The 14,231-nt window shown below is 46.9% G+C and overlaps 1 protein-coding gene across 1 annotated transcript in view; it reads left to right on the top strand.

The window, feature by feature from the left end:
* The window catches only part of LOC119008774 (2-lysophosphatidate phosphatase PLPPR4), a 79,553-nt gene that overhangs the window by 50,414 nt on the left and 14,908 nt on the right, over positions 1-14,231 (top strand). Inside the window, exon 4 of the mRNA XM_037079429.1 lies at positions 5,780-5,975. Coding sequence (XP_036935324.1) covers positions 5,780-5,975 — 196 coding nt within the window. The remainder of the gene's footprint in view (positions 1-5,779; positions 5,976-14,231) is intronic.

Raw genomic sequence — 14,231 nt, 5'->3', positions numbered from 1 at the left:
GGAGTCTGCTCTGACCTTTCTTGTATGTCGCTGCAGTGTGATCAGTCCAGTCCAGTTTATTGTTCAACTCCTAGGTATTTGTAAGATGTCACCATCTCAATGTATATTCCCTGGATATTCACCTGTGTGCAGGGTTGTTTGTGCCTGCAAAAATCCACCACCAGCTGTTTGGTCTTCTCGGCATTGAGCTGGCACCTGTCTACAAAGTCCTTAATAAGTTCTCTCTAGGCGCTGTCGTCCCCGTCCCTGATGAGGCAGACAATAGCAGAGTCATCAGATAACTTTTGTAGATGGCTGTGGGGTGATTTGTAGGAGTCTGCAGTATACAGGGTGAACAGGAAAGGGGCCAGGACTGTTCCCTGTGGGGCCCCTGTACTGCAGATTATTGTGTCTGGCATGTAGTATAGTCAGAATGTTTATATACACATCTTACATCTTACATACACGTCGGATTACAGCCATAGTTTGACTATGCTATTCAATAAGACAACTGCAACTGTGCGAGTATAAATGCCGGCGAGAAAATCGAATTACTGGCTGAATCATGTCATACCCCGGAACCATAGGTGGTGCTGACGCCACCGCTGCCACCATCCTTCCACTTCCGGCTCATGGCCTAGGGAAAAAAAATCTCGAGCCTGCGCAGAATGCAAAAATCTGATCTGATCTGCACGAGTAATGCAACTATCAATTGAATAATCTAGGTGTATTAATCCAACTATGAGAAATCCGATCTGGTCCGATTTTAGTCAGACTAAGGTGTATACATGCATCTTAAAGATCCTATTATAGTCGGACTAACCCAGTATATCGGTTTTCTCGAGTGTCATGTAAATGCACTGACTGTGGCAGGTTGGTGAGGAAATTGAGGATCTAGGACGTGAGGTGTAGGTCCACCCATCTGAACTCCAGCTTGTCCCCCCAAAAGTACAGGCTGTACCCAGATAGCAAAATCTGATTGAATCAACATTGAGATATTGTCAGGCTGAAGATTGTAATCAACATTTATGTCAGATATTGAAATATACTTTGAAAGTGCTCACTATGATCAATACTGAAATAATGTTGAATCTCCAATCACTTCTGACAATGAATCAACCTTTATTCAACTATGATATGATCAACATTGAAAAAATGTAGAATTAAATCAACATTGACTCATCTATGTATATGCATTGCATTATACACTGAAACAAGGTTATTTTTAAAGGGCCATTTCACCACTTTTCAACCTTCCTTTGTGTCACTCCCTCAAGGAAATTCACAGGATCACGATACTTCAGTTACAGATAACTTTATTCTTCTCCTTCATCATAAACCACCATAAGTCAGCGTCGAACTGTTAAATACATAGCATATCATTTTAAGACAAAATTTGTATGTGACAGAAATACAGAATATAAACACATGCACGATACAACGTGACAGAAATAAATGTACCTCACTGGCTGCACACAACCGAGAGGGAATGAGTCCACTTCAGAAATCTTTCGAGCAGTAAATATCTCTGCAAACTTAAGGCTCAAACTTATTTTCAGAGGCTTGCACACTTCTCCTGCTTCATAACTTACTTGTTCACTCTTGTCTTCCTGAGTGACGTGTCACGATCAAATTCCTCCCACTTGCAACTCAGGTTGAAAATAAGTTCCTACTCATTCTTAGACAAATACAAATAATTATCCATGAAAATAAATAGTACTAAAGTAAGATATATAACAAATCATTAAATAATTACGGAAATAATATTTGTGACAGTTAAACTTTGTATGTTTTCAATATGCCTCATTAAAAAACATCCATCCATCCATCCATCTTCTTCCGCTTATCCAGAGCCGGGTCGCGGGGGCAGCTGTCTGAGCAGGGACACCCAGACTTCCCTCACCCCGGACACTTCCTCCAGCTCTTCTGGGAGGATCCCGAGGCGTTCCCAGGCCAGCTGGGCGACATAGTCGCTCCAGCGTGTCCTGGGTCTTCCCCGGGGTCTCCTCCCAGCGGGACATGCCAGGAATACCTCCCGAGGAAGGCGTCCCGGGGGCATCCGAAACAGATGCCCGAGCCACCTCAACTCCCGAGCTCCTCCCGGGTGACAGAGCTCCTCACCCTATCTCTAAGGGAGCGCCCTGCCACCCTGCGGAGGAAACTCATTTCAGCCGCTTGTATCCGGGATCTTATTCTTTCGGTCATGACCCAAAGTTCATGACCATAGGTGAGGGTAGGAACGTAGATTGACCGGTAAATCAAGAGCTTCGCCTTTCGACTCAGCTCTCTCTTCACCACGACAGACCGGTATAACGACCGCATTACTGCGGCCACCGCACCGATCCGCCTGTCGATCTCACGCTCCATCCTTCCCTCACTCATGAACAAGACCCCAAGATACTTAAACTCCTCCACCTGAGGCAGTAGCTCTCCCCCAACCCGGAGGGGACAAGCCACCTTTTTCCGGTCAAGAACCATGGCCTCGGATTTGGAGGTGCTGATTCTCATCCCAGCCACTCACACTCGGCTGCAAACCACCCCAGGACATGCTGCAGATCCCGGCTCGAAGGAACCAACAAGACCACATCATCCGCGAAAAGCAGAGATGAAATCCTGTGTCTCCCGAACCAGATGCCCTCCGGCCCGTGGCTGCGCCTAGAAATTAAAATAATGAACAGAACCGGTGACAAAGGGCAGCCCTGCCGGAGTCCAACATGTAACGGGAACAGGTCTGACTTACTGCCGGCAATGCGAACCAAGCTCCTGCTCCGCTCGTACAGGGACCGTACGGCCCTTAACAGAGGGAGCACCTCCCACAGAATGCCACGAGGGACACGGTTGAATGCTTTCTCCAAGTCCACAAAACACATGTGGACTGGTTGGGCAAACTCCCATGAACCCTCGAGCACCCTGCGGAGGGTATGGATCTGGTCCAGTGTTCCGCGGCCCGGACGAAAACTGCATTGTTCCTCCATCTGCAGCCACACCATTCACACTGGTTCGGTTCTCCATTAATACAGCCCTGATACTACCTCCATAGGCGGATCAGGGCCGGAGTGAAGTTTCACCCCTCGCCGCCTCAGATAGATTTACACTGAGACAGAGGCGGAATTGGTGTACTAAAGCCGCACACAAAAGCCAGTGTGAATGTGGCTATTGAAACAATGTTGATTAAATGTAGGGCATTTCAACATTGAAAAATCATCATCTGTACTACACTGATTCAACAGCAGTTTTTCAAACGTTGAAATGTTAGCTGTGATTAAACATTGCATCAACATAGATTTTTCAACCTCAACCAAAAATAACTAGTCTGACCAAAATCCAACATTGAATTAATGTATTTTGCTATCTGGGTATGGTGTTAAAAGCAAAAACAAGGAATATGATCCTCATGGTGCTTCCAGGCTTCGCCAGGTGAGAGAGAGATCTGTGTAGGAGGAAAATGATGGTGTTGTCCACTCTAATGCCAGGCTGAGAAGCGAACTGGAGGGGTCCATAAAAGGACCCACAAGAGAGCGTAGGTGAACGAGGACCAGCTGCTCTAGGGTCTTCATCAGGTGTGAAGTGAGAGCAGCTGGTCTGTAGCTGTTGAAGTCTTCAGGGTGAGGGATCTTTGGTATTGGTACCACACAGGAGGTTTTCCACAGCAGTGGCACTTTTTCAAGCTTCAGGCTCATGTTGAAGATATACTCCACAATCCTGCACAGCTGGTCTACACAGGACTGAAGCTGGAGCTGATCCCATCTGGACCCGTAGCCTTTTTCATCTTCATCTTCCTCAACTGATTTCTCACCTAACAAAGCCTACTGAAACCTGCCTGTGGACCTGCAGTACCTCAGAGGAAGCTTGGGTTCTGTCTGAGAGGTAGTTTGCAAACCACCTAACTGCCTGTTCAGAAAAAAGATGATGGCTGTAAGACATCCAGTTGAAGTATTGCCTTGGACCATGTAGCTGAAAATCATATAGTTAACTGTTTGTAACTGCATAGTTATCTGCTGTAAATGCATAATAACATGTTTTAATCCAAGTAAAGCAACAAAAAAAGCTTAGTACATGTTTAAAGTGGAAATAGAAATCGTTCCGCCTTTCATCCCCTTCCAGTCTTTCCCTGGGATCACCTGTGAATTCCACTGGTTGCATGTACGTTGCAGAATGGATACACAACGGTTTTCCTCTGTGGTCCATCAACCCCACCAGCTGCGTTTTGAATGCAGCATGCTGCAGTACTGCTGGACAGCTGGAGTTGTGAGAGAGAGGAGTTCCCATGATTACTACAGAATCACATGCCACCGCAGATCTATGTATGTGTTATAACCACAACAACAAACTGACAAAAGGTTGGTGTTCCCAACTGAAGGATTAGAAATAGGTGGACTTGCTTGGATTTGTCTTTTTTTTTACTTTTGTGCTGGCATCAACACTGAGTGTTTAATTATGAAAAGTAATTGGATGTTATGTCATTGTTTTAGTGTCTGACTTCCTGTCTGCTCTGTGCTGAATTCAGCTGAGTCGCTGCGCTGTGTTCAAAATCTGCTAAGGACAGTTCCAGACTGCTGGTGCTACAACAAAGTAGATACCCAAACTGGCAGAGCCATTGGAAGTACACACATAGAGTCACCTATCAGCTTCGCTGCCAAGGCAGATCGGAGATGGACTGAACACGGATCTGGTGGACAAATAGAATAGATTTCACCACAACACCGAGGCACTCTTCACTGACTGTATGCCTATCTGTTCACTCCTGCTTTACCTCAGTTTCTATCACTCCCCCATTCTACTTTTAGTTGATGACAATTCAAAACATTTTAGTCCAGTTTTAGTGAAAGAAAAGTCATTACATTTTAGTCAACTTTTAGTCATCACTTTCATTCAAAATATGTTATGTTGTTAGGCTAGTTATAAATGTTACATCCACGTGTGTGTGAAGTCACAGACAGGCAGAAAGAGCCCGCAGCACCTGCACAGGACAGGCTCCCACAGAGATCTCTGTTCAGCATTGAGAATAGAGATACATACAGACAAACAAGATCCACAATTAGGGGAGAATATCATGCATTTCAAATGTCCAGCACTATGATACATTTCATAATAGTTGTTCATTTTGAAAGATCTATTTATGATCTCATCAAAGTCAAGGAAAAAATATTGCTGACAAACATTTTTCATCATAGTTTTGTTTAACAAAATTAACACTGCTGGGGATAGTGAACAGGGAAAACAACACCTCTCCGTGTTTTGGTCATTACATGTTTCCTTTGTGCTGTAATGCTGCTTTCAATTTTGTGGGAGAAATAGCATGTGAAAGTAGGTTTATTAGGAACAAATCAAAAATTTGCGGATGGTTTCATTTTTCAACAGCCATTACACTGTGCTGTCAGTATTTTCTTGAGAATGATAAGTTAAAGCAAAAATGTTGTCTATTGCTAGTTTGTCAGTGACATAAAGGGTAAGTTACTTAAACCCAATACTTGTGTTTGTTAGGTTATGTAAGCTATTCAGAGAAACTCATATGATTTTAACCTTCTTAAGCACCCTTAATCTGTTAGCAATTTTCTGATAAAAAAAAAACTTATGAATGTCTGTTTTATCCAACAACATCATGTTTGCTATTATCAATGCTTTGATCATGTTAATAAATATCCTTGAAGGACTTATAAGGGCCTTATTACCTGTTAACTAATGCTTTTTGAAGCAATAATAGTATATCGAATAACATTATCAGTAGTGTTTAGGCCTCAGTACAATCTGCTTAATTACACAGTAACATTGATTAAATGACATTCGCCTATGTCCTCAGGTGTCCATGCATTCGGTCTCTGTGCCACGGCCCTCATCACGGACATCCTCCAGCTAATGACAGGCTACCCAACACCCTACTTCCTCACTGTGTGTAAACCCAACTACACCACGCTCAACATCAGCTGTGAGCAGAACCCCTACATCATGGAGGATATCTGCTCAGGGGCTGACCCTGCAGCCATCAACCAGGGCAGGTGAGCAGGCAGCTGACAATTGAGAACGAAAGAGAGGGATCCACACTGGCTGTATTTGTGTGGATCAAAGTTTGTATTAAACAAAAGAATGCATCTGGAAGTAAGTGGTGAATGACAGCAGGATTTGTGTAAGAGACAGCAGTAGAGTGGGGAGTATGACATGACTATATCCATACTGTTGGAATTAATGTTGTGAACATTTCATGATGAATTCAAAAAATATTTTTGTCAACATGAGCTTGACATGGATGGATGGGTGGATGTGCTTTTTTACCATATTCCTTTTGAAGATTTCAATAAATACTCTATATTATGATTCTGCGTGACATGGATGTTAACTGCAACTTGACTGGTTGGTGGAGGCATTAACTGCGAGGGGAACATTTTAAAGATCATGTGACACAGGTGAACCAGTGCTTAGCTTTCACCTATGGACAAAAACAAATCATTAAATTATCAGCAATATCAACTTGCTGTATTTAATTAATTGCATCATACCTACCCTACTATTTTTTTAAGCATAACTTTTAACAGAATATAATTAGCAGCAGTTAGCTGGTTTCACCATGTTATCACGTGCCACGTTGATACCTGTACAAAGATTTAGCTGATTTTTGTTTTTTGTTTTTGGGATCTAGAAGTATGAGCCAGAGCAGTTATTTTGGGGCTTTGAGGTCCTTGTTAATGAGACAAATGTTGGCAGCTTTCTGATTATGCATGGAATCTGAAGAATACAGGATCGTTATCATGCTTCTTTTTTGTCTGTGCTGAAGTTTGTTGAGAACAGAGGAAATGTTCATGTAAGCAATGACCTCAAAGTGTGTGATGACAATACGAAGGCTAAATAATTGAGAAATACATTAACATGAAAAGAAATCAATTATGAACTTGCCGTGAATGTTTTGAGCTGAACTTTTGTGTTCAGTTACTTTTGGGTGATTGTAACTGATATCATATAGTTAATACAGACAGATGCATCACCGAGTGATGCCCAGTGTTACCAGATAAGAATACAAACTTATACTGTAGTTCAACAACACCTTTATTTGCCAACATGGCCGGTCACACATCCTACAGTGCCAAGAGTCCAGCTCCACTTGGCCTTCCAGATCAGCTTGTTGTTGTTGTGTCTGTTGGTGTCTGCTACTCTCAGTCTGCTGCCTCAGCACACAACATCAAACAGAATAGCACTGGCCACCACAGACTCATAAAACATCCTCAGCATTGTCTGGCACATTTTAATGGAGCGGAGCTTCCTCAGAAAGTAGAGGCGGCTTTGTCCCTTCTTGTAAGGGACTTCAGTGTTCCTCACTCCACCTGCCTTTGGATTAAGGACTTTCTGACAGACCGCACTCAGAGGGTAAGAGTGGGCCCTCATACATGTACGGCCCTCAGCCTCAGCACTGGTTCCCTGCAAGGCTGCGTGTCCCCTGCTCTATACCCTCTGCACCCACAGCTGCAGCTGCACCCCCGCTCACCACAGCAACACCTTCGTCAAATTTGCAGATGACACCACAGTAGTGGGGCTCATCTCGAGGGGGGATGAGTCTAATCACAGAGACAAGGTAGAGTGGTTTGCGGAGTGGTGCAGAGTTAACAACTTGCTCCTCAACACCTCAAAGACCAAGGAGATCATCGTGGACTTCAGGAGGAAGGCAACGGACATCTGCTCACTGCTCCTAGGCGGGACCTCTGTGGGTAAGGTCTCCAACTTCCACTTCCTGAGAGTCAACATCATGGAGGATCTGACCTGGAGCGTCCACATCAGTGAGTCAGTGAAGAAGGCCCAGCAGAGACTTTACTTCCTGAGAGTTCTCAGGAGGAACAACATCCCCCAAAAACTGCTGGTGTCCTTCTACCACTGCTCAGTTGAGAGCATCCTGTCATACTGTCTGTGTGTGTGATTTTCAAGCTGCACTGTGGCACAGAGGAAGAGGCTCCAGGGGGTCACAAAAGGCAGTACAGAAAATCATTGGCTGCCCTATCCCCTCTCTGGAAAACCTTAATAGTTCCCACTGCCTCAAAAAGGCCAAAACTATCCTACAGGACTCATCACACCCTGGTCACACACTATTCAAACTACTGCTGTCAGGTAGGAGATACAGGTCCATGAAAACCAGAAAAAACAGACTACAAAACAGCTTTTATCCAACAGCCATATGTGCATTGAATCGTGCTACCTGAGCATAATTCTCACCGCTTACCTTTGTAAAAGGGCTATGTGAACTTTTTGACTGTGAATGTATGTATGGGTGTGTCTCCTATGTGTTTTTAGTGTTAATATGTATAGAGTAGTTTTTATTTAGGTATTTATTTACATATCTACTACCTCAGCAGATGCTTTGCACTGAATAAGGACCGCACTTAATTTCATTGTACCTGTTACAATGACAATAAATCTATTCTATTCTATTCTATTCTATTCTATTCTTAGTCCAGTCCAGTTTAAGATGGAGATGGCAAGACTCTGTCTGTTAACTGAAGTTTGTGGTGTAAAGGGTGAAGAGGAAAGGAGAGAGGACAGTCTCTTGTGGGGCCCCGCATCTGTTGCTGACCGCTGCATCTGACACACAGTGCCGCAAACGCAAGTATTTTGGTCAGCCAGTGAGGTAATCCACAATCCAGGACAGAAGGGGGAGATCCACCAGCATCGCTGTCAGCTTGTCACCCAGTAGAGCAGGCCTGATGGTATTGAAAGCACTGGAGAAGTCAAAGAACGTGACCCTCACAGTGCTCCCCGGCTTGTCGAGGTGGGCGTAGACATGGTTCAGCCAGTAAATGATGGCATCCTCAACTCCAATCCGGGGCTGGTAGGCAAACTGGAGGGGATCCAGGTGAGGCCTGACTTTAGGCCTGAACTGATCCAGGATGAGTCTCTCCATGGTCCTCACGATATGTGACATCAGTGCCACCGGTCAGTAGTCCGAGAAACCACTGGGCTGCGGCATCTTTGGCACTGGAGCGAGGCAGGGCGTCTTCCATATCACAGGGACCCTCTGGAGGCTCAGGCTCATGTTGAAGACACAATGAAGCACTCCACAGAGCTGTTCGGCGCAGGCTCTGAGAACCTGTGGGCTGACACCTTCAGGGCCTGCAGCCTTACCGGCGGGGAGTTTGCTCAACTCCTAACATGAAGAGGCGTAAACGTGCAGGTCAAGTAGGTGGAGAGTTAGAGTCCATAGTGAGAGGAGGACAGGTAGCATGGGAGCCAGAGGAGGTGTAAGGAGTGGGGGATGGGTGTGAGGGGCTCATAAAGTTGGATGAGGTGCTATCAGGAGGAGGAGGGGGGATCAGAAGCGGTGGTGGCTGGAGACATTCAACAGGAGAGTCAGCAGGGCCAGGGCTGCAGTGTCAAACCTGTTGAAGAACAGATTTAACTCATTGTCCCTAGCCACACCACCATCAGCTCCACTGTTAGTTAGTCTGAAACCAGTGATAGTCCTCATACCACTCCAGACGTGTTGTTTTATGCAGTTTAATAGAATTATGTCTCCATGTGAGTTTGTGTATGCTTGTGGCAGTAGACAGCATGGGGATGTGGGCAGATTTAACCCGTGCATTTGGGACACATGTAGATGTGACTGCAGACCATGGAAGTCTAAATATTACCATCTGCTCCTGGCATAAACAGTCTTCCGTTCTCTCTGTGGAAGCTCAATTTTCAGTGTTGTTTCCAGAGCAGCATAGAAAGCTGCAGTGGTTGTGCAGTGGCAGTATTAATTAGTATTAACAGCAAAAGCAGAAGGACCAACTAACTAAGGTAAAACCACCATTGTTAAGACAAAATAGTGTGCTTCATACTTTTCAAGGAACCTTTGACATGAATTAATGGTAACCTTCTTTGATCAATACTTAATTTTAGTTAATTAAACTTTATTTAATAGTTAATTTATTGTTAGGTCTTTTGGTCCCTGAACCTAACCAAGTAGTTATATTGCCTAAACTCAAGCAAACTCCTGCCATATGATTAGGTTTCAGTGTGTGTGTCAAACTGACCATTGCATCTCAATTCCTTCAAACACGCCATATCACTTTGGAACAGTGGGATACAAGTGTAGAGGTCAGTGACCATGTTTTTGGAGTGGAGTCCATCTATCCATCCATCTATCCATCCATCCATCCATCTTCTTCCGCTTATCCAGGGCTGGGTCGCGGGGGCAGCTGCCTGAGCCGGGACACCCAGACTTCCCTCTCCCCGGACACTTCATCCAGCTCTTCTGGGAATATCCCAAGGCATTCGCAGGCCAGCTGAGCAACACAGTCACTCCAGTGTGTCCTGGGTCTTCCTCGGGGTCTCCTCCCGGCGGGACATGCCAGGAACACCTCCCTAGGGAGGCATCCCGGGGGCATCTGAAACAGATGCCTGAGCCACCTCAGCTGGCTCCTCGCGATGTGGAGGAGCAGCGGCTCTACTCAAAACTCCTCCCGGGTGACAGAGCTCCTCACCCTATCTCTAAGGGAGCGCCCACCACCCTGCGGAGGAACCTCATTTCGGCCACTTGTATCCGGGATCTTATTCTTTCTGTCATGACCCAAAGTTCATGGTCATAGGTGAGGGAAGGAACGTAGATTGACCAGTAAAACGAGAGCTTTGCCTTTTGGCTCAGATCTCTCTTCTCCATGACAGACCGATATAATGACCACATTACTGTGACCGCTGCACCGATCCGCCTGTCAATCTCACACTCCACCCTTCCTCACTCGTGAACAAGACCCCAAGATACTTAAACTCCTCCACTTGAGGCAGGAGCTCTCCCCCAACCTGGAGGGAGCAAGACACCTTTTTTCTGGTTGAGAATAATGGCCTTGGACTTGGAGGTGCTGATTCTCATGCCAGCTGCTTCACACTCAGCTGCAAACCGCTCCAGGACATCCTGGAGGTCCTGGACCACATCATCCACGAAAAACGGAGATGAGATCCAGCAGCTCCCAAAGCAGAGCCCCTTCTGTCCATAAAAATAATGAACAGAACCAGTGACAAAGGGCAGGTCCTGCCAGAATCCAACATGCACTGGGAACAGGTCTGACTTGCTGCCGGCAATGCGAACCAAGCTCCGGCTCCATTCGTACAGGGACCGTACAACCCTTAATAGAGGGCCTCCGACCCCATACTCCTGGAGCACCTCCCACAGAGTGCCACGAGGGACAGGGTCGAATGCCGTCTCCAACTTCACAAAACACATGTGAACTGGTTGGGCAAACTCCCATGAACACTCGAGCACCCTGCGGAGAGTATAGAGCTGGTCCAGTATTCTGCAGCAAGTACGAAAACCGCATTGTTCCTCCTAAATCCGAGGTTCGACTATTGGCCGAATTCTCCTCTCCAGTACCCTCGAATAGACTTTCCCAGGGAGGCTGAGGAGTGTGATCCCCTGATAGTTGGAATAGACCATCCGGTCCCCTTTTTTGAATAGGTTTGCCAGAATTTCTTCGAGGCCAAACGGTAGTCCTTCTCCACGGCCTCCCCGAACTTTTCCCAGACCCGAGTTTTTGCTTCCACGACTGCCCGTGCTCTTGGCCTGCCGGTACGCGTCAGCTGCCTCAGGAATCCCCCGAGTCAAGCAGGCTTGATAGGATTCCCTCTTCAGCTTGACAGCATCCCTTACTTCCGGAGTCCACCACCGGGTTCAGGGATTGCTGCCACGACATGCACTGGAGACTTTACGGCCACAGCTCCGGACAGCCGCGTCAACAATGGAAGTGAAGAACATGGTCTATTCAGTCTCAATGTCCCCAGCCTCCCTCAGGATCTGGTCAAAACGATCCCGGAGGTAGGAGTTGAAGACCTCCCTGACAGAGGGTTCCACCAGATGCTCCCAGCAGACCTTCACGATTGGATCTGCCAGGTCTGTCCAGTTTCCTCCCCTGCCAGCGGATCCAACTCACCACCAGGTGGTGATCAGTTGACAGCTCAGGCTCTCTCTTCACCTGAGTGTCCAAGACATATGGCTGGAGGTCAGATGACACGACTGCAAAGTCGATCATTGACCTCCATTCTAGGACATCCTGGTGCCAAGTGTGCATATGGACACCCTTAAGTTTGAACGTGGTGTTTGTTATGGACAAACTGTGACTGGCACAGAAGTCCAGTAACAAAACATCACTCGGGTTCAGATCAGGGAGGCTGTGCCTCCCAATCACACCTCTCCAGGTAACACTGACGCTGCCCACATAAGTGTTGAAGTCCCCCAATAGAACGACAGAGTCCCTCGTCGGAGCACCTCCCGTAGCCCTCCCAGGGCCTCCAAGAAGGTTGGGTACTCTGCAATGCTATTCGGCCCATTAAGTCGAAACAACAGTGAGAAATCTATCCCCGACCCGAAGGTGCAGGGAAGCGACCCTCTCATTCACTGGGGTGGCAGCTAAGCTGGGGAGCTATAAGCAAGCCCACACCAGCTTGGCGCCTCTCACCGCGGGCAACTCCAGAATAGAAGAGAGTGCAGCCTCTGTCAAGGAGTTGGGTTCCAGAGCCCAGACTGTGAGTGGAGGTGAGCCTGATTATCTCTAGCCGATACCGCTAAACCTCCTGCACTAGCTCAGGCTCTTTACCCCCCAGAGAGGTGGCTAGAGTCACCGTCCGAAGATTGGGTCATCGGGGCCCACGACTGCCACCCAAATCACACTGAACCCTCCTGCGGGTGGTGGGCCTTCTGGAGGGTGGGCCCACGTCGCTCAATCCGGCCACCAGGCACTTGCCTGCATGCCCAAAACCCAGGTCTGGCTCCAAGGTGGGGCCCCACCTGACGTACACTTCCTTGTTGTTTTTCTATTCATTATGGGCTTTGGAACCAATCTTAGTCTGACCCGTTACCTAGGACATGTTTGCCTTGGGAGAACCTACCAGGGACATTAAGCCCTGGACAACATAGCCCCTAGGATCATTCAGATCCTCAAACCCCTCCACCACAATAAGGTGTTGGTTCAAGGAAGAGTTGGAGTGTCATGGGAAATCCAGAAAACTCAATCTTTGATGTGCCACTGAGGAAATTAACTTCTAAAGCCCTGTGGTTTGATTCTCATAAGAGAAACCATGACATATCTCTTTGGAGTAAAACAAAATATAGAAACAATTGTCAAGCCCTCATCCGAGGATCGTAACTGCGATTTGTCAGACTCTTTGAGTGCATAAGTGCTATGATTGAAGTGCTAACAATACGAACATACAAGTACATACATTTTTTGTGTGTGTGGGGGGGGGGATTTGAGACGAAGTCTGATCAGATGAGTCTTGAGTTTTTTGCAGGAGATGGAGAGCGATTCTGTTGTCCAGACATTGGTTGAGAGCTCGTTCCACCACTGAGGTGCCAAAACAGAGAAGAGTTGCGACTTCGCTGAGCGGGCTTTGTTTGCTCTCAGCAATGGGGGTACCAGTTGGCCAACTGATGCCAATGAGAGAAGTGCTCGAGCTGGGGCATGTGGTCTGACCAGCGTTTGTAGGTAGGCGGGTGTCGTTCCGTTGATGGCTTTGAAGGCCAGCACCATCGTTTTGAATCGCTGCAGCTGCGGCGTTCTAGATATGCTGCAAAGGTTTAGTTGCAGAGGTTGGGAGTCCATCCAAGAGGGAGTTGCAGTAGTCCAGCGCTTGGACCAGGAGTTGTGTTGCATCTTTTGTGAGGAAAGGCCGGATCCTGCAGATGTTGTAGAGGGCAAATCAGCAGGATTGGGCCACAGTAGTGATGCTGGGGGTGCAGGACAGTCCGTTGTTGAGGATTATGCCCAGGTTCCTCGCCATTGTATGTCAATCACTGTTGAGGATGTCATGGTATCTTCTTCATTATGGGAGGCTGTTGAAAACATTGAAATATGTGCTCATACACACTGAAATACATGCACATACACATTGAAAATGTTCACACACACATTGACAATGTGCATGTACCCGTTGAAAATGTGCACACATACATTGACATGACACAGCAGGATATAGGCTACTTTGTTCGGTTCATTTGGTTCTGTTTGCAGCTCTTTGGACTGGTACTGCCTCCGTGTCCATGTCTGCTGCTGCTGCGGTGGTTTCGTCCGCTGCTGCCCACCTTGTGCCGGCTGCTGCGGCCTCTTTCCCCTCCATGTATTCTGCCCTCACCTCCTCTGCAGCTGCTGCACAACTTTCCTCCGGGCTCTCCTGCTGCTGGTGTTCCTTCATTAAGATTCGGTCATTGATCCCTCCCAGGTCCAGGATGTTATAGCAGACACTGGCCGTCTTCCGTAAAGCCTGTGACGGAGTACACCCTCAGCATCCAGACCGGGACGTCCTCG

The sequence above is a fragment of the Acanthopagrus latus genome, chromosome 19 (assembly GCF_904848185.1).
Source record: "Acanthopagrus latus isolate v.2019 chromosome 19, fAcaLat1.1, whole genome shotgun sequence".
Lineage (NCBI taxonomy): Eukaryota > Metazoa > Chordata > Actinopteri > Spariformes > Sparidae > Acanthopagrus > Acanthopagrus latus.
This window is presented reverse-complemented; position numbering and strand designations above follow the sequence as displayed.